This window comes from Mchenga conophoros, linkage group LG20, assembly GCF_057382185.1.
Source record: "Mchenga conophoros isolate Kocher_MC1m ecotype Shallow Benthic linkage group LG20, M_conophoros_male_GT1.1, whole genome shotgun sequence".
NCBI classification, from domain to species: domain Eukaryota; kingdom Metazoa; phylum Chordata; class Actinopteri; order Cichliformes; family Cichlidae; genus Mchenga; species Mchenga conophoros.
In genome coordinates this window covers 17213593-17233744 of record NC_140545.1, presented here as the reverse complement: position 1 = coordinate 17233744, position 20152 = coordinate 17213593, and the positions used below count along the sequence as shown (strand labels likewise).

The 20152-nt window shown below is 41.3% G+C and overlaps 1 protein-coding gene across 6 annotated transcripts in view; it reads left to right on the top strand.

Moving 5' to 3' along the window:
* Positions 1-20152, top strand: part of myt1b (myelin transcription factor 1b) — a 143932-nt gene that overhangs the window by 84811 nt on the left and 38969 nt on the right. Inside the window, exon 1 of one of the 6 annotated variants that reach the window (XM_085260997.1) lies at positions 13143-13216. The exons of 4 other annotated variants lie outside the window; for them this stretch is intronic. In XM_085260997.1, coding sequence (XP_085117123.1) covers positions 13192-13216 — 25 coding nt within the window. In that variant the 5' untranslated portion in view covers positions 13143-13191. Of the gene's footprint in view, positions 1-13142; positions 13217-16675; positions 17025-20152 lie in introns of those variants that run through there. One more of the 6 variants, XM_085260998.1, reaches the window with a different exon arrangement.

The following is a 20152-nucleotide window of genomic DNA, read 5'->3' as shown; positions in this document are numbered from 1 at the left end:
TGAAAGTCCAAAATATCTAATTTTTCCAACATCAGAGCATCCACAATGCAAACAAACAGAAAAAAGCAGCTGATGTGGTAAATATAAAATACTGAAGTAATATCACTCTTTTGTCATCCATTTGTTTTTATTGGATATAATATCAGTGTGTAACAGCATCTATCTCAATGTGTTTTAAGTTGCAAGGGCAAGACCTTACCATGACAGAAAGAAACATGCAGTCCTCTATCACTTTTTTGTCACATTAGTGAAAACAGTGGTTGGAGAACATGGCCATATGACCTGTGTCAAAAGTAAGTGTGGAAATGGTCTTAATCAACTAGTGAAGTGTATATAGTATATATACTGTAAGTATATAGTATTCAGGGAGAACACATAGAAAACATTCCTAAATAAATCATTCTTAATATTAGAACATTTATAAATAAAGACTTTGAAACATAATAACAGAGAACAGGATAAAGTTCATTTCTAGAGTGCCAACCTTTCACTCCACCGTTTCTCTTCTATTTCGTGTTTGCTGTGCTTACAAGTCTCTCTCCCCTAACTACAGTGCTATGAAAAAGGATTTGTCCCCTTTCTGATTTCTTGGTTTTGTGCATATTTGTCATGCTTATATGTTTCAGATCATCAAACTAATTTTAACATTGGACAAAGTCAACCTGGTTAAATACAAAATGCAGTTTTTAAAGGATGATTTCATTTATTAAGGGAAAAATTTATCCGAATCTAGCTTTGTACTACTTTGCAGTAACTCGTAACAAGTCTTTCACTTCAATGTGGAGGATTTTTAGTCCATTATTCCTTACAATTTTTTTTATTTAGTCACACTGGAGGATTTTCAAGCATGAATGGCTTGTTTAAGGTTGTGCCAAAGCATCTCAATCAGATAGGAGTCTTTACACAGTCCACGTCAAACTTCTTTTCTTTTTTTTTAGAGATGGATTTGGTCTGGTGCAGATCATTGCTACATAACTTGCTGCTACATAACTTAAATGAACTTGACCTTCAGGGCATGAACTTATAACATTTGATCCAGCATTTTCTGGTAAAAAGCAGCTTTGGATCCATTATTTACAGCAAGTTGTCCAGGTCCTGAAGCATCTTCAGACCATCACATTACCACCACCATGTTTAACAGTTGGTATGAAATACTTTTTATGTTAAGTTTATGGCAGATGAAACTGAATGCAAACCTTCCAAAAAGTTCAACTTTTTTTGTCCATGTGATATCTTTCTAAAAGGTCTTGGGGATGATCCAGATGTTTCTTTTTGGCAAATGTGAGATGAACCTTTGTGTTCTTTTTGATTAGCAGTGGCTTGTCTGGGAACTCTCTCGTTTATCACTTATTTGCCCAGTCTCTTTCTTATTGATGTGTCATGAACAATAACCTTAACTGAGTCAAGTGAGTTTTGCAGTTCTTTACATGATGTTCTTGGTTCTTTTTTGAGCTCCAGGATGAGTTGTTGATTCACTCTTTGGAAGTTTCACCACTGTTTTATCCATTTGTAGATAATGGCCCTCACCATCATTCACTGAACTTGGAATCCTAACAAATAGCTTTGTAACTCCTTCCAGACTGAGAGATGTATATAATTTTGTTTCTATCGTGGGCCCTGAGTTTCAAGTTTTTGTGGCTTTAGAGAGGCGATTAGATTAAGAGGAGATTACAAGTTTTGTTAAGAGTATTTGTATTTCCTAGTGGTCATGAGTTTTAATATTTGTGCCTCCTAGTCTTAGTTTAGTTATTAGTGACTCCAGGTTTATTAGTTCCTCCTTGTATTTTCTTCTTGTTCCCTCACTCTTGTCTTCGTGTCAGTCCTGTCCCTGTATTTATTTTCTCTGTGCCACGTTTATCTGTTTTATTTTCTTAATCCTTGCCCCTGTGTTCTGTTTTACTTTCCCTAGTCTTGTATTTCCCAAGAGTTTCAGCTGCTTTCCCCCAGTCTTTCCTCTCTGCCCCAATAAACCTTCTGTGTATTTATACTTGCTGTCTTCTGTCTTTGCCCAGTGTTATTCTGTTCCACTTCTCCATGTCCTGTGAGTTTTCTCTCTTGAACTTTGTTTTTCATTTGTCTTTGTCTTTTGCCATATTCTCTTCACATCAGCTTAGATAAATGACTCGCCTTTTGTTTGGCCTCAACCTGTCTCTCTGCGTCTGCATATCGGGCCCTCACTCATCAAACTTGACAGTTTCTCATCTGGTTTTTTTTGCATTGTGTCATGATGTGTTGCATTTTGAGATTTTTTTTTTCAGCCTACTTCACTTTGTCAGACAAGTTTTATTTAACTCATTTCTTGATTCAGTAGGTCTGTCAGTAATCAGGTTTGGGTGTTGCTTGTGAGAAACTGACCTTTCCAAAATTTACCTTTCCAAAAGAGTATGGTTAATCACAGTACATTTTAATTTAACTACAGAGGCACTTAGTTATTCACATAGGATCAGGCAGATTTGGAGTTTTTTTCCCCCTTAATAAATAAAATCATAATTTAAAAATTGCAGGAAGGAAGTGAATATCTTTTTCAGGCATTTGGTAAGAACACAAGCAATAAGTATTGTTCCCAAAGTAATAAAACTTAATACATATATTGAGTAGAGTTTACATACATATAAAATACATACATGCTTTTTGTTTGTGTGTGTGTGTTCATGAGTTTGCGTGGGTGGGTGTTGGGGGAGGGGTCTTAAATATTTATGATATGCCATTTTTGGAATGCAGTTTCAAGCATTTCTCTTTTTTCTGTCATCATGGCTCATTATTATAATTAGGCTGTTATAGATATTCATGCATGAAGGTGAGTCACTTTTAAAGATACTGGTATGTACACCAAATAGTCTCTCTCTCTCTCTCTCTCTCTCTCTCTCTCTCGCTTACTTGTATTTCATATTTTTTACTGATTACAGCGATGGTGAATAAAAGCATGTAACTGTTCATTCTGACCGTACGCTCAGAAAGACAAATTAAAGGACAATACAAACACTGATTTTATTTTAGCCTAACTTAACGCCAATAAAAGATTTTGGACTGATGTGCTAAATACCTCTCTCCACTACCATCATCAAAACACCAGCATTTTAATTTTAAATGTTACTCATGTGTAAATCTTCCAGTTACTGTTGAAGATGTAATATGAATCCTGGCAAATCCAAGACATCCAAGAGGTTGGAAAACAGCATCATGTGAAGTTGTCGTTGGCTTACTGTAATTCTGCCTTACATGTTCCATGGCAACTGGTCAAACACTTATCCAAAGAGTGCTGAGCTTTACACAGACTAGAAGTACTGCACTACAATTTGATGAAGAACCTTTTTTTTTTTGTTTTATTTCTTTACAAAAATTAAAAATGAATTTTCAATCTGTAGGAGTTGTAGGAGTAGATATGTGACATAAAAATAGCAATGCTTTTAAAAAGACTATAAATTAATTGACTGGGAAAAAATCACAGAAAGTAATGTTTTATGAATTTCTTGTTTTCTCTTTCCAGCCACAAAATATACTACCAGGGGGAGCTTTGGAAGTCACACAATATGCAGTACTATGCCAATGTTTTAGTCACTAAAAGTAAAGTGGAGATCCTTTCAAATATAATTCCATCAATAGGTTTTATTTATCGCTTCCAAGAAAGTGGAGTAAACAGAAAAAAACAAAACAAAAAAACAAAATCAAATCAATTTGGCATGACTACCCTTTGCCTTTCTGACAGCACGGTGCCGAAGACACATGCACTCACGCACAGTTTTGCAAAGTACTTAGCAGGCTGTTTGAAGCATATTGGAGAACTTGCTAGATTTCTTCTGAGGATGCAGGTTGTGTCTCTTCATGTAGTCCCAGACCGACCAAAGACTCCCTGTTCGCCTCCCAAGAAAATTCTTTATTGCCTCTTTTCTACAACTGCTGAGAGTGATGCTGGGCCAGTTTTGCCTTTAACTTTTTAGAATATCTCCATGTCTTTTTTATAGGTTTGAGATTTTGAGACTTTCATTGCTTTACTACCAAAAGTTAAAATCTCGGGGCTGCATATCCCTGTCATTGTTTGTCATGTGATAGCCCATCCCATAACCACAGTGGTTAGTGATAGACTACTTCTGTCCATTTTCTTGCAGCTTTTAAATGCTGTTAACTTGAAGATTTTAACGTGGGAGTCTACGGGGACTGACTTGCTTTTAGAACCTGCGTGTAATAAATGAAGTATCTGCATTGGCTTCATTTTTCAGTCTTGAAGCTTGCTGCTTAGCTGTAATAGGACACAGATTATGGATGTTTAAGTTATGGTGCTTGTTGAAACTAGCATGGTAAAATGTTTCATGTCCATGTAGCATTTCTTTAGAGCATTTGTAGCTTTTCCAGTATGTCCTTCATTCCATTTGGCATCTTTTGCTGCTGTGGGCATGGTAGAATCTGCTAAAACAGGAGGATGACTTGACACTGAAGTGCTGGCTCCATATCACACAAGCTCTTAGAAACGACTGAGATGTCCACATTTGCAGTTATTCGCTACAGCGGGATGAATTTAATTTATGCAGCACCTGGGATCATTAACATTTTTTATCTCACCATGGAAGTGAAGTATCTCAATGAAGGATTAGATGTTTCATCGATGCGTCTACAACACAGGTCTTTCTTTGCTCCTCTATCGCTGTGAACAGATAAGCTACGTGTGCAAGTAAAACAAGTTGAGGCTGGAGAAAAAGGTGACAGCATCAGTGAGCCATCTTGAATTTAGCTAGGGCTAGTTGGTTACTATGGCTACCATTTATGTATACATATAGTGTATATACTAACTCTTGACACACACTTCTTTAGACCTGACCTTCTTCCCTCCCTCCTTCACTATCATAGCTTCACTCACAATCGGCCCTGTCCCATTCTCCTCCCCACCAGCATAATGACATTTGCATACAGATGTCTCACTTGTGCTGATAATGCATTCACCAGTCTGTGTGTGTGTGTGTGTGTGTGTGTGTGTGTGTGTGTGTGTGTGTGTGTGTGTGTGTGTGTGTGTGTGTGTGCAGTTTGCAACTGTAATCAGCTGACATCTGAGCACAGGTTAAGGCTTCAAGGCAGAGCAGCACGTGCAACCTTTTGAGGGAAAAAAGCCTCATTACTGTCATTATCGGGGTCATTATCAGAAGTAAGACAGCTTCTTTGGCTTGGAAAAATAGCAGCAGAAAGAAGGCTCCAAAGTGAGTGATTTGGGGAGGAAGTGAGGATGGAGTGATGGGAGAATTGAGAGAGAAAAAACACTCCTTCTACTTTGCTGGAACAACTGTGCCTGGCAGACAGAAGTAAAAAGGGGGATTGAGTTGAACTTGTCAGGGCCAGGTTCTAAATCTGTGGTCCTTCCCCCGCCCTCCCTCTGTCTCTTTTTCTTCTTCTTCTTCGTCTTCTTCTTGTAGCATTTTCTTCTCTTGCCTCATGAAACAAGCCACCTACACTTTAGGACATCTGCTAAGCTGATTTTCTGGAGCTTAGCAGCACCACAGTGGTATCAAAGAGATTAGGTGAAACAACATCCAACTCTGGCTTTGTGCTGTGTTTCAATAATGTAGCGCCGTGCAACCATGCGCAAGTGTTTGTTGTGCCTGTTTTGCCTCCAGTGCACGCTTTGCTTTGCTCGCTGGCGCGCAAGCTCGGCTGTGTATGTGTGTGGGTGTGCGTATTATGCTCAGTGTTATAGTGCCATAAGTCACAGAGCTGGTGTAATACAGTTGGATCTGGAGTGTGAGCTTTTTTTGTGTGTAAGGATTCAGACAGCATAACCAGAGAGCTGCTTCAGAGGATCTCTCAAGTCTTTGTTTTTGAGCCAAGCCCATTATCACTGGAGAAAAATCATTTCCATAAAATAAACTGGTGTTTGGCTGTGCTGGAAATACACTAAATGTTAGGACTTACTATTGCCTTGCGAGGCCTTACACTAATGCATACTTGTATTTTCCTTTTTCTCACGTAAATATGCACCACATATGTGTTCACTTGGTGTTCTCCTGCCATACATTTGGTAATGAAAGGGGTGCTTTATGAAGCAAAGTAACTATACTGAACTGAATTATGCATGCATGATGGCTAACACTTAGTAACTATCCACACACGTAATTAAGTAGTGAAATGTAATAATGTAATTTATCCCTCTGGGTTTAGGGTTTAAATAATTGCTGCAGAGTCAGCCTACTGTGCATTATGTGTGTGTGTGTGTGTGTGTGTGTGTGTGTGTGTGTGTGTGTGTGTGTGTGTGTGTGTGTGTGAGAGAGAGAGAGAGAGAGAGAGAGAGAGAGAGAGAGACCATGGTTGCATGCTTTCTTTTTATTCCTTATGTGTGAGACAGAGATCAAGAAAGGGAGTTCTCAATTAGTTTTTTTCTTTCTCTCTAGCAGCTTTCACTTTTTTGTGTTCACTAACTAGAGAAAAAAGAGTGGAGAGGGGAAAAGAGGGAGTGGGAGGGAGAAGGAGGGGGTGAAAGAAGAAAAGAGAGCAAGCCAAAGAGCGTCGGGTGCTGTGTCAGTCTGATATTTTCCGTAGTGACAGCTGGGCCCAGAAGCTCAGACCCTTTTCTTCTGGCACACAAAGCCCATTAAGTATGCCACTCGCTCAATGGCCCCCACAGCCTCCAAATTGCTCCAAGCTCCTCCCTAAAGTGTGGCAGCCTTTGTCATTGTAATCAGGCCTTGTTTTTGAAGTGCTGCCTGTATTTACCGCTGCTCGGGCTGCATATTTGCCAAGCCTGCTGCCGCTGCTGCTGCCCGGTCTGAGAGGGGGTGAGAAACTGTACGTGGAGAGGGCTAAAAGACAGGGAGGGAAAGATGGAAAGCTGGAGAGAGAAAAAGAGGAGATGGAAGCAGTTGTCGACATGAGTAGAGAGAGGATGAAAGGATGGGAGGGGTCAAGTGTGGAGAGAAGGTGCGGTGACTCCAGATGGAGAAAGAGAAGTGAAGAAATCAGCCTGGAGAGGCCTGGAAGAATTTGACTTATCGACTTGGAGGGTGACAAGAGGTCAGGCGGGTGACCTCAGCGGGGGCACAGAGTGTAGGACGCAGGGGGGGGGGGGGGGGGGGGGGGGAGTGTGCTAGGATGCTAGTCTGTACCACTGGATTGACAAGGAGGGGGGTGGAAGAGGAGGGCTTATTTACAACTCCGATGCTGCATTGTGGCTCAAGCTCACTTTAAGATATTCATATTCAAGTCAGAGAAAGAGAGAAAAAGTCCTGCAGTGTAGATTTGTGTAAGTGACAGGCAACGTGACAGAGCGGTACAGAGGACAGACAGAGGAGCAGACGACGCAGAGGAGCTGAACGACGTGATGCATTTTGGCAGAGCTGCCCACCACTCCCACCCACCCCATGGGGAGGCTCAGGCTGCGGATGGGGTTGGGTACGCAGGGGAGGGGTCTCTAGAGATGACGGTCATCAGAAGTGGCATCCAGACCCAACTTTGTCTGTCTCTTGGCCTTTTCCTTTCACTCTGAGTGTATGTGTGTGCACGCCTGTTACAAATTCATAACTCCCACAAAAGACAGAGGAAGGAGAAGGGGAATCTGTGAGTAATGAAGAGCTACAGGCAGCTTGTGTCTTCATCATGCTACAACAGCATATATTTTGACTGCATATGAGTTGATTATGGTAGAGAGTTGGTTCACAGTTTTAGAGCTAAGTGCACATTCGAGGTGTAGATTAAAATCGATGTCACTTGCTATCATCTAGAGCTCACAAAACGTCTGATATAGATATGTCATTCTATGTCAAACATCTGACCTCTTACAGATTGTTGTGGATTGGATAAGCAGATGGATGGATGAAAGGAAACAGTGATGTAAATGTATGGTTATTCATACACAGTATTTGAATTGACGTTGTTTCCAATTTGCAGCGCTGCATTTCACAAATGAGGGCCACTCTGCATCATTTTTTTGTATTAGGTCTTGTTTAAAACAATAAAAAATAAAAATGGTAAATGTCAATGAGCATATACACAGATATAGATGTATCTGTGATATGCTCACTAACACTTGGCTTACCCATGCTTGAAACTTACCCGTTAAGCTTCGAGCACGACAGTGAACTTAACTATGCTTGTGGTTTCAACCAGCCACAAGACTTAAGAAATCAGGGAGCACTTTGACTCCTTCTCCTCAGTGTTTCTCCTCAGGATTTCCTTTATAAAATATCATCAGTTTCTCAGATAATGAGGTCAGTGTACGTACAAGTAACAGATGTTCAGGTTTCAGACGGCTCTCTACATCCAGTCTTCAGGAAGTCTTTACTCTTGGATCTGTATGATGTGTGTGTGGTCTACATCCACCTGCTATTGACATGTTCCGATTAGGAGGGACAGCCAATCAGAGGTAAGGTGGATTACAGAGAGGGGTACAGTGTTCCAGTCAGAGGTTGAACTGAAAGCCTGCAATAAGGATTGTTCCGAACTATGGCTCATTCAAAGTTACCTAAACAGTGTTAAAAAAATAAATGTATGGAGCTGGGAATTAGCAGCATATCTTTATGTAGTTTATTATATTGTGACTTGTATCTTATCATGGGCTATTATGGCACATAATGGTCTTTTTATTTTACTCTTTTTGTGTACAGCGCTTTCTAAATCTTTGTCTGTGACATAAATAAACTTTACTTGCTTACACCTGAGAACCATGGGAATGCCAACTCTGTTTCAAAATGTGAACATTTTAAGACTGTTTGTGCATCTATATCACTTTGTCACATATCCACAATACATAAAAACAAGGAAATTCAGAAGCAGTCTAACGTCTATAAGATTTTACACTATATGCTAGTCTAATGGCAACTATGATTTGATTTTATCCACCAGCTGAATTGCTAAGGCTTGCTGTCATGATACGCACTTCCATTGTAAGTGATGTTGGACATAGTCCTCATGTCACCAAAAATACATGAGATAGTTTAGGCAAAAGTAACATGGCTCTCTGTTTGTATCAGCTTTTCTTTTGCTCAGCAGGAACAAATAATGGGGAAACACAAAAAGGAAACTACTTAAAGCAGACCTGAAACTATTAAGGGAAATCAAAACATATTTACTATTTTTGATTGATCTATAGTTCAGTCTTCAAAAGCTGTGAAGAATACCAAAACCCTGCTTTCAAAGACATCACCTTGGATTTCTACTTTATTTTCCCTCAGTCCGTTTAACATTTAACAAAACAAAGTGGGGGTCTTTACATCTTAGATGTGGAGTTCCTGCACAGCCTGTACATGTAGTGCCCATCTCTCCATCAGCAATTCTGTTTTCAGATAAAGTCCTGCTGTGATCTTCTCCATGACAAACATCATCTTAACCCTTTCTCTCAGTGCTTTTTTTTTTTTTGGGGGGGGGGTATGGTTTTAGCTGAAAGATAGCAAATCTTTGCTTTCCTACAAGCAGCAGAAGAGATCTGACTGGATGATTTTATTTAGTTAATCTGCTGATTAATTAACAATGCAAATACTCATTATTTGCAGCCTTCTTATTTCATTAAAAAATTTGAAGTCATGTCTATCAGAAGATATTTCAGTATGGGTGTGTTATTATTTTAGACCAGCCTGAAAAAAGTGAAGCTGTCCTTTAGCAAAACACTGCTGGGTGGACATTTAAAATCATGGATTTCTCAGAAATCCAAGCACCTTGGCTTATCTGTATCTAATGAAAGCTGACAGATATGGGTATGATAAAGATGCATGCATGTTGGAGAGAAAGAAGAAGCAAGGTTGGGGGTATGACAGTAAGAGAGGGGTTGGAGGGAGGGGGCATGTAGGAAAATAAAGTCATCATGTCATGAATCTGATTGTTGTCACAAGAGTGGACTCTGGTGTCCATCTGTGCACGAAACCAGGATGTGTTTCTGTGTCAAAGTGAGCGTGCGTCTAGTTGCTATTTTTTAAAAAAAGAAATAAAGCTCTTTATTTTGCTTAACAAATTATTCACATCGTTCACATCATTTGTTACTTCAAACACAAATTTGCTCGTTTATCAAAGAGAAAAACTTTTTCCCTTCCGGTGGAGCACTGACTCTTACGTCTTTCCACCAGCGCAGCCCAAAGTTGTTCCAAATAGAGATGCTGAATAATGATAATGAAAGCGTAGGAGTGAACATTTAAGAGGACTTTTGAATAACGATGATGATGAAGATGGAGTGAAATTTCCATTAATTAACTCACGGGAGTCATTTTCTCAACAATGTTCTGTTTCCTGCTCGTCCCTGTGTGTGTTTCTGCGTGTATTTGTTTAAACTTTATTGTCACTCGTGTCTCTAGGACAGCTGGAGGCTATGTCAGAGTTCAGCTGCTTGTTATACAGAGCAGAGAATGAGAGGAGAGAGGGTTGGGGGTGGGGTGGTATGGTGTGGGGAGGAGTGTTCACATTCATTTGCGTGCGTTTGCATATGCCTGTGAATGTGTAGTGTGTGTGTGTGTGTGTGTGTGTGTGTGTGTGTGTGTGTGTGTGTGTGTGTACGTGAGTGTGTATGTGCATGTTTAGTCCTATCTGGGTAGTGGAACAGAAGGGTGAAGGGGGGTGAATAGTGAAGTTAATGGGCTAATGAGAGCACCGTGCTTAGGAAGAATACAAGAGGCTGTCTGGCATGGCCAGATAAAAAAAACTTGCAGAGGCATTAGTGGAGACCCAGCAGTCCTCCTTAACGGCGACACGTTCTTTGTCCACGCACACCAAAAGCCACTTTAATAAGCAGTGAATTCATTATAGATGTGTTTCTCTCGTTTTTTGGAGCCATAAAAGCAAAGAGATGGAGAGTGAAGGGATGTGGAGAGCAGATGTGTAAACTAGAAAACCACATCCAGTTTTTTAGGAGCATTAGTTTCAGTTTAATGTTTAGATATGGTTAGCTTTGTTGTTCACTCGATGATAAGAATAAACATGAAAACTACGCTTCAGTTAAAGGCTGTGTCGGTCAGATATTTGTTGACAGCATTTAGAACCACACTTCTGTGCACATTCAAGTAAGTTTAGCTCAGATGCGCACGGCTAAAACTAAAATTCATCTAGTTAGTTTCATTTCATTCAATGTTTAGTTCAGTAATCAGAGTTTGGGCTCAAATAAGCGGATTAAGTTGATTTTGTTTTATTTGATCTAGTTGGACTTCTTAGTTTTAAGTAATTTTTAAGTAAGCACTTTAGTTTAGTTTAGTTTAGTTTAGTTTAGTTTAGTTTAGTTTAGTTTAGTTTAGTTTAGTTTAGTTTAGTTTAAGCCCCGTGGCAGCATGTAGAGCTTGTACCACACCTTTTACCTTATGTCAGCTGGAACAGGTTACAGTCCCTCTGCAACCCCATTTAAACAAGCCTCCAACAGTCTGTTTAAGGGCATTTGCAGCAGCTGTTTCAGTTAGGTTTAGTTTAGCTTCATTTAATTTAATCTGTTGGAGTTTAGTTTTGGTTGACACAAGTTGAGTTGAGTTTAGCATACACAGTTGTTGTCAGCTGTTCAGATTTGTCTGTTTGTTTTCTAATTCAGTTACGTTTTATTTGAATATCTTTAGTCTTCAGTGTTGAAAATTCAGGCTTTATGAAGCAAGTTAAGGGATTTTTCTTTGGGTCAAGAGGAATGCATTTCGTGCAGATTTGTTACATTTGTTACAGTACAAACGGGCTAGGAGCGAGCTTTGTGAATTTAGTTTTGTTTTCTTTCATTCTGTCTTTCATTTTCTATTTTCCAGCTTGGTGAAACAATTATTGACTTGTTCTAATAATTCCTTTTTTATGATGAAGACTGGAAATTTGACTGTAGTCCGACTGTGTTAATTTACTGTGCTGTCACAGCTTAGTTTAGTTTGGGGGGATTTTAAAAGTTTTTCCAAGTCATCCAAGTTCTTTTTATTTTTGTTTAATTTAGCAGCATTGATTCTTCTAATAATGTATACAGGTAGCTTAGCTTGGTTTAGTCACTTACATCTACTGTGCTTACACAGAAAGGGAAAGTTGAATTCAGTGTAGTTTAGTTTATTTATTGTGACCATTCAAGTTTAGAAGTGAGTCAAGCAAATGTGGGTTTTTTTTGGTTTTGCTTGAGTTTGTCTTTTAGCTTACTCTAGTAACATATAGTTATTTGCTAGCGAAGCTTATACTCTGGTTAAGGATAATGAAATTTAGTTTAATTCACTTCAATTGAGCAAAAAGGGAGGCTAAACCGGATCTGGTTTTACATTAACACTACAAATTTCAAAGTGTAGACAAGCACACGCCTCCAAGAAAGGAGAGGATATTGTCTGGCAATGTGCAACTCTCTTCAACAAACAATAGCAATAAGCAATCAGAACATTAAATGTACATGAAAAGGCTGTAGAATGTGTTGAGGTTGCTTTACCCCCCATTACATCTTGGAGAGATGGGGATGGGGGTAATGGGAGCAAGCAATGGGAGAGCTCATTATCTGGCAGACCATCTGCTATTGGGAGGGAGGAACTGTCTGTCTGTCCCAGACACAGACGCTCTGAATAGGCCTGAAGTTCCAGTGAAAATGCTCCTCTAACTTCCCTAAATTAGCTGTACATCTGGTACATTTGGTCACACGTGATGAGGGAGGCTGGTGGAAACTGACCAATCATGTTTTAAAAAAAAGTAGAGAAAAGAAAAGAGATGTTGCTAACATAAGCAGAATGTAGAAAAATATACCTTGCTTTAATTCCATGTTTGTTTACAGCTAGATTCATCATTCTGCAGCTCGGTTCTACTTCATTACGTGTCCATGCAGTTGTCCACGAGTTTGTGGTGGACTTGTGAGATATTTGTGATCTAATCCCGCGAAGCTCTTTGTGCAACACGTTTGAATCTATGTTTGATGTCTGTGGAAGTTTTCAGTGCAGCAGCATGTGCAGGTTGATGTAAATGAAGCAGATGAGAGTTTATGTGCATTCAGTCAGATCGCTGGGGGAGCGTGAGTGTGAGAAGTTGCCCGGCGCAGCAGATGCTCTTTGTTGCTGTTGTTCGGGCTATTGTTGTTGAAAGCTGACACTGAAGGGGCGGGATAGGCTCCAGCTCTTGGCAGCAGGAGGGCAGCCTTCCTTCCTATTGGCTCCCGCGCGTGTCGGTCAGTGGTCTGTCACCGCCCCTCGTCACTCCGTCGGGAAGTTGAAGTAAAGTTTGAGCAACTTTGTTAGGCTGAAGTAAACTTGCCAGCAGCACTTGACGGCCGCTGCGGGACTTTTCAGAGGGACCGAGAGAAGGAGCACCGCAGAGATGAAGCTGTGCCGCACTTTTCTAGGTTCGTATCGCTCACTTTTTTAAACTGTAGAGGAGCAACTTTGAAACTTAGTGTTTAAACTTTGTGTCTCGGCATCTCCATCTCTCTTTAGAATCATTGTGCTGACGCAGATATAAGCAGACAGTCAACAGACACGCGCCGGAACTTTGTTTTAAAAAGTTGCAGCAGCTCTGTTAGCGTCCAAGAAATCCCTTTAGAGACATTGTGACCATCGCTGTACTGAATTAAAAGACGCTTACAGCTCTGTCTGGTTACACCAGTTGTAACTTCAAAACATCTCCGCGGGGCAAACTCATCGCATGCAAGCATTTCGAAATAAACTTAAGAAATGTAAACTTGAGTTCTGAGTACACAGCAGAGATAAACTCCAGCCTCTTCGGATAAAAACTGGCCAGACAAAGGACAGTCGGTCCCTGGGGGACCGTGTGGCCCCGGTACCATGGGGACACTGCCAAAGCTGCGGGCTTATTAAAAAGTTTTTTTTCTTTCTCTCTCTCGGAGTGTGTGTGTGTGTGTGTGTGTGTGTGTGTGTGTGTGTGTGTTTAGTCTGTCGGCTTGTTCCATCTGTCGAGGGACTATAGGGGCCTCCCCCGGTCCCATCCTAAGCGCTCACTCAGCTGCTGCCCCCATGTAATATTTATACTGGCTGCCTGCACTCCGCACAATATAGCCACCATACAAGAGCTATAGTGCTGCAGGCCTCTGCCATCTGCATCTGCAGACAGACTTTAGAACAACAGAGGAACAAGTTTTCCCAGCTCGTGCACCGGCTGCTCGATTACTCACACTCAGCCTTCAGAAGAAAGTTTTTGTTTTCAGTTTTTATTTCTTCAAAATAATAGCCACAAAGGGCGACCGATTACAAATGTTAAACTGTGCCAACATAGGCTTATACAAAGTGACACGGTGTATTTTACTTTTTCTTTCCGAATGAAGTGAGTTTACCCGTGTCTTACCCTTCAAAATAAAAGGCAAGAACAAGTGAATGACTTGATATTGTAAAGTTTTCAAACGTATACATTAAATAGGTTTAGATCTGTCCATTCATGAAAGTGATATTTATTTATGTATTTATTTATTTATTTATTTATTTACGGGGGGGGGGGGGGGGGGCAGTTTGGGGTGAGTATGGAAAATAGTTTTATATATATTTATATATGTTTTCAAAGTAAAAACGTAAATAGATCGACTATAAATACGAGTCATTAGATATTTAAATTAAAGACAGTTTAATTTTCAGAGCTTGGACTTATAAAAGCTGCATTCTGCTTTGTTTATTTCAGTTTATATTAAGGATGAAATGATTGTACTTTATTTTGTCAATGTTTCCGTTCAAAAAATAAATAAAATGCAGTGGTGATATGATAAAGTTTTTAGACCTTTAAATGGAATAAACATTAGTTTTGGATATTCATTTTTCATAGATTTGGCATTCCGTTTTGTCTGTATTAGTTTATAACGAAGGCAAATATGGTTCAAGTTTTATCCTTCAAAATAAAAGCCACAACAGTAAAAAAACAACAACAACAAAAACCCACCCACTTGGTACTCTTGTGACAGTGTGTTCAACAGTATTGAAGTTTACATGTAAGCATTCATATTATTAGTGTAAAATGATTTTACTTGAAACCATAAGATTTACCTTTTAAAATAAAATATGAAAAACTGACAAGTTTGAAGCAACGTTATCAATGATTGGGACAAATGGAGCAAATATTGCCTATTTTAAAGGTGAAATATTATCATTTTAAAAATAGAACCTTTGTTTGATGCCATTAAAGTTAGCTGATGGCAGATAGTTAGTGTCAACAGTGGGCAGACAAACGCTTTTGTTGCCTCAACAATGAGCTGTAGTAGATATTGTTTGCCAGAGCTGTCCACGGTTCTGAACACGCACAGAATCTCTGGAGCAGCACTTTGGAGCTGTCCGCAGTGCTGATAGCAGCGAGCGATTGTGATTTGAGATTTGAGGCCTTTTCTCTCTTCTCTTTTACCGCCAGAAAACCTCCGTGTGTCTCTAGTTCACACCTGACCTACAGGCCTCAACTTTGCGACACCGGTCCACCCTGTGCTGGATCATGGCCCGGGATATTTCCTATCCCCCCTCTCTTTTGTTTATTGGGTTGTCGATGGCGTTGTTGTGAATCCATTCTCTCTCTCTGCGTGTCTCTTTCTGCACACCACTGTCTGAAATCATACTGATGGCGGCGTGCACGGCCGGTGATTGATTTCAGCTCCAATGCATAACAATGGGATTTCACAAAAAGAGCCTGCTGCAAAGAGATAAGAATTTAATAGAATTTCTGAAAGCTGAAGGTTGGGCTTTTTGAATATTCCCTACGTGCGCGGCGTGGAGACAGCAGATAAAGGATGGCATTTGTGGGGACTATTCTCAAATGGCTTGTAATGAATGGTTGTCATTTCCACTAATGGTTTCAAAACGGCAAAGCAAAAAGCATGATGTGAGCAACATTTGGGAGTGACTCCAAGTTGCTCTGTTAAGACCGGCTGTTTGTTGTTCGGAGCTGCGGCGGTCAGCCTAAAAACGATGAGCAGATCAGGAAGTGAGAGTGATTAGTTGTCTTAGTAAACTCCTGCTTCTCTTTTTATTCAAACCGATATCACACTTCAGTCCTTTCGTCGCCTCCCCTGAGCATAAATATTTTTTATGCTCGGGGGAGACATATAATCTCCCTCTTTGCCTATATGTCGTTAACCCCCACCCCCTTCTTCCCATACGGAGGAGTTATCAGATGCTGTCAGCGCTGCGCGCATATCCAGACTCTGCTACTACATCAATTCACGGTCCTCGACTAAAAAAAAAAAAAAAAAAAAAAGTCCCCCTGAATGAATTATTGGACGGTACCACTTTCCGGGGTGCGTTGGGGGTGGTGAAGGATTACAGTAATGCTTTTGGGGGACATCAAGAACTTGTCAGCGGGTGAAATGTATAAAACATGAGCTAATTCTGGTGTCTAATATTGTGTTGGAGCCCAGAGGCGTAGAGATGCTTCACCAACGATTACACGCTGATAATGGTGTTTATGGGATGTTTGGGGAAATGGAAACTTTATTTTCATATGTGGGAAATGGCGCGCAGTTAGAGTCAAATCTGGTTTAAAGTTGTACGTTTCGCTGGCTTGAGACATGCTTAGGAGAGAGGAAGGACGAAAGTCAGGGAGGGGTGTGTGTGTGTGTGTGTGTGTGTGTGTGTGTGTGTGTGTGTGTGTGTGTGTGTGTGTGTGTGTGTGTGCACATATGCCCATTGAGTTAGTGTGTAGTAAGAGGGGACTTCAAGCCCTGCCCATCTGATGCTGGAGGTTTTACTACAGCTTCCGTGATGTCATGGCAAAGGGCGGAGGGAGGAGTTGAAAGGGGCGGGTGGGGAGTTGAGAGGGGATGGGATGGATGGAGGGAGGAAGGGAAGGGTGGAGGGAGGGGGTGGTACAATGGCTCATGAGGGAAAGGTAAGTCAATATTACGTTTTTTCTCCCCTCCTCGCTGACAAAGGCAAATGAAGCCATGTTTTTTGCTTACAAACAAGTAACATCTTAACGCCCGGATACGGAGCCGTGCGCCGATGCGCTGCGCAAGAGAGGCCGGTGCAACCTTCAGCTCGCTCTTCTTATTTATCACATCTGGACGTTTAGAACGGGATAGACGATTGCTTTTTACAAGAAAAAAACAAACACATAGAGCTTTTACTCGGGATATCGTGCCTCTTTAAAGAAAACTACTTGGCCTGCAACTCTAAAAAGAGAGCGAGAACGCGGCGCCGAAACCACAGAGGAAATATTATCGGATACAGGTAATCAGAAATGTTTTGAGTGTTTAGATCTGTGATGATTCATCTGGAATTACCCAGCCTTTGTGCGTGACTTTGACTGTGTGATATTTAAAAGCATCCCCCCACAGCGCGATTTAGCACCGGTTTAGTGTTGATGTCACATTTTTATATTTCCTAATTCCCCGGTGTGGATTAAAACTTACCCACAGCTGCGATCTCCCCACAGTTTGACCTGATTTTTTTTCTTCTTTTTTCCATTTATTTACGTTGTCAGCTGCTATTAGTATTTTCCGCTCAGGATGGAGATGAAGCTATATTTTAGCCCCTTCCATGCTGCGTGTGTTTACACCGGCGCCGTGTAATAAGTGGGAATAAACCAACTATGGCGCTTTCTCGGAACCTCAGTTGATGCGTGCACTTCTCTGCCACTCTGCCCGTGTCGAATAGTTCATCATCAGAGTGTGGGGCTTGAAGAAGACACACTCAGTACGATGCTCCATCCTCTACTCCGTCCTCTAGTTTCACCTTCCTGTCTCCAGGAATAAATTTGCTCGTTTACTGTACCACGTCCCACCCTTTCTAGTAAATTGAGATATGTGTGCAGAGTTTGTATTATTAGAAAGGTAGAGCAGCAGGAGTCCTGCGTGTGTTTGTGTGTGGACAGATGGATGGATGGAGGGAGTGTGATTGCGAGAAAGAGAGAAAGGCAAAGGGAAGGATGGAGGGAGGGGTTGACCATTTGATCCTCTGCAGCAAAAAACAGAGATGCTCTCTTCAAATGTCAGCCGCCTTTAGTAGTGCGCAGATGAAAAAAAAAGTCCTCAGAAGCGCACTGAAAATAGACGCCGGGGAGGGGAGCCTCGAGTGGCACGTTTCACTGGATCTTTTCGGACTGTGGCACGGTGCAGAAAGCGAGCCCGTGCGTCTGTGCTGTTGTTGTTTTTTTTTCTTGTTTTTTATCCCTCACACCCCCCACTCCCTTCTCTTGCTCACCCCACCTTCTTGCCTTGCTTAGATGGCCGCGTGATGTGTGCGCCTCGCGGCTTGTCAAAGCACCCGCGTCCTAAGATGGAGGAAAGAGATGGGGCTGCCGATGATGGTGATACACAGAGTGTTATGTCACCCGCTCTTTAAGTTTCTCCCCACTCCACTGTAGCAGTAGTAACCTCAGAAGAGAGTGGGAGAAACTTGAGCTGCCCGTCAGGAAAGCTTTCGGCGTTACTTTGCTTCCTGGTTTTCGCCGTTGGAAACGCGGACTTTAAACGGCAGAATGTCTCCGCTGCTTTTAAATATCTGCGGCTTTAAAATAGTTTTTACAATCTTCCACTGGAGTTGGTTAAAGCTCATTTAAATGCATGGAAAAAGCATCCGCAGGCCTATTGTTTGGCTTAATGTAGAATAAATACCGAGCCACACATGTAACTCATCCTAGGCAGAAAAGATAAAACACCTATTGTTTTTCTTCTGTTTACGTTTCCAGTGAAATGTAGCCTAGTTTTGGAGGGGGATTACCGAATTAGGTTATTGGTGCCTTATGCTGCTACAGCAGCGTATAGAGCTGCGTGTAGCAGCCTCTGATATGACCTGCTCCTGTGTGTGTGTGTGTGTGTGTGTGTGTGTGTGTGTGTGTTTGTAGTTACTGTGATAGGAGGAAACCTCGCTATTTATGAAGGGTTGAATAGGCGATGGTGAGGACAGCAGGTGCCGGAGGAGGGAGCGCAATAAACGCACTGGAGGAGCAGCTGGGGCCAAATTGCACCCTTGTCATTCAAAGCCTATCAGAAATCTAAGCAATACAAGCAAAGGTCAGGGTTGGCCCTGGCTTTCAGTAGAGAGGAAGCATTTCAACTGAAAGGCTGGAAATAATGAATTTCATGCCTGCATTGAAATGGGAAATAAATAAAAAAGAAAAGTGAAAATTAATTAAAAAAGCAAGACAAAAGTGCACAGATTCTTCGAGAGAGGAACGCAACTTGGAGAAGTGTTTGGAAAACGGAGAGGTACAGATTTTCAGGTGTGCGGCTCAGTTTAGTCTTAGAAGCAGCGGTTTGTGTCATTTTCTCAGAGGTCAAGGTGACCCTCAGGGGAGCTCCCCCCTCCTAAAAGCTGGTTGCCATGGTGCTGTTGCCTTTCCATCCAATCCCCATCACTAAACTGATAGTAGCATCTTGCAAGCTGCCCCTCTTTTAGTCACCTTTCCTGTTTAATTTGCCCTTCAAGCTAGGATCTTTAAATCACAAATTTGCTTTTCACACCTGCCTCATAATCTGGAAACTCTCCTTTCTTTTGTGCTTTGACACAAAGAAACCAACAGAGTAACATGAAACCACCCCGCCGGTGGACAACTTTTGATTTCTCGCTCCCGTCTGCTCAGCTCGCTGTAATCACACTAAGTTATCTCTAAATCCTGCTTAACAGGGGGCCAGGGGTGTACAGCTGGCCCCAGCGCTGTACACACACTAATGCTGTTACAGACAGTTCACCCTGGTATTTAATCTAACTATGGATTTAGACCTCTTTGCTCTATTGTCCCAGTACAGTAAGCCGTAGTCCTGTAATGGTATTACTTCAGCCTAAACTTTGTTTTCAGGTAAAAGGTTTTCTTTTTTGGATCAGGTATTGATTCTTATCATTTATTTTCTTTGTGTGCAGATAACTGGCAAATCTGCCCCTCAATAACAAAAAAACCCAAGCTAAAAACCCATTCATTTTGCATTCACTCCCACCTACCGTCTCACTTCTGATTAACCAAACGTCCCCGGTGAATGGCTAATTGTCTCATACTCCTCCAACTTTTGCTGTAAAATAATGAGCTTTGAGTCTTTTAGATGGAGAAAGAGCAGCATGTGATCAAAGAATCAGAGAGAGCAGATCCTGAGCACGCGAGGTTCAAATCAGTTTTCTAATTTCCTTTTTTTTGTTCTAAATTTAACACAAGATGCCAAAGAAGGGTTAAATCTGACACCTCTTTCTGTGATGAATCGCTTCAGCTCTCTCTCTCTCTCTCTCTCTCTCTCTCTCTCTCTCTCTCTCTCTCTCTCTCTCTGTGTGTGTGTGTGTGTGTGTGTGTGTGTGTGCAGCACGAGGTCAAGACTAAGCAGAGTGAACGGGGGGCTGCTGACACACGGCCCCAGGCTATGTGTCCTAAT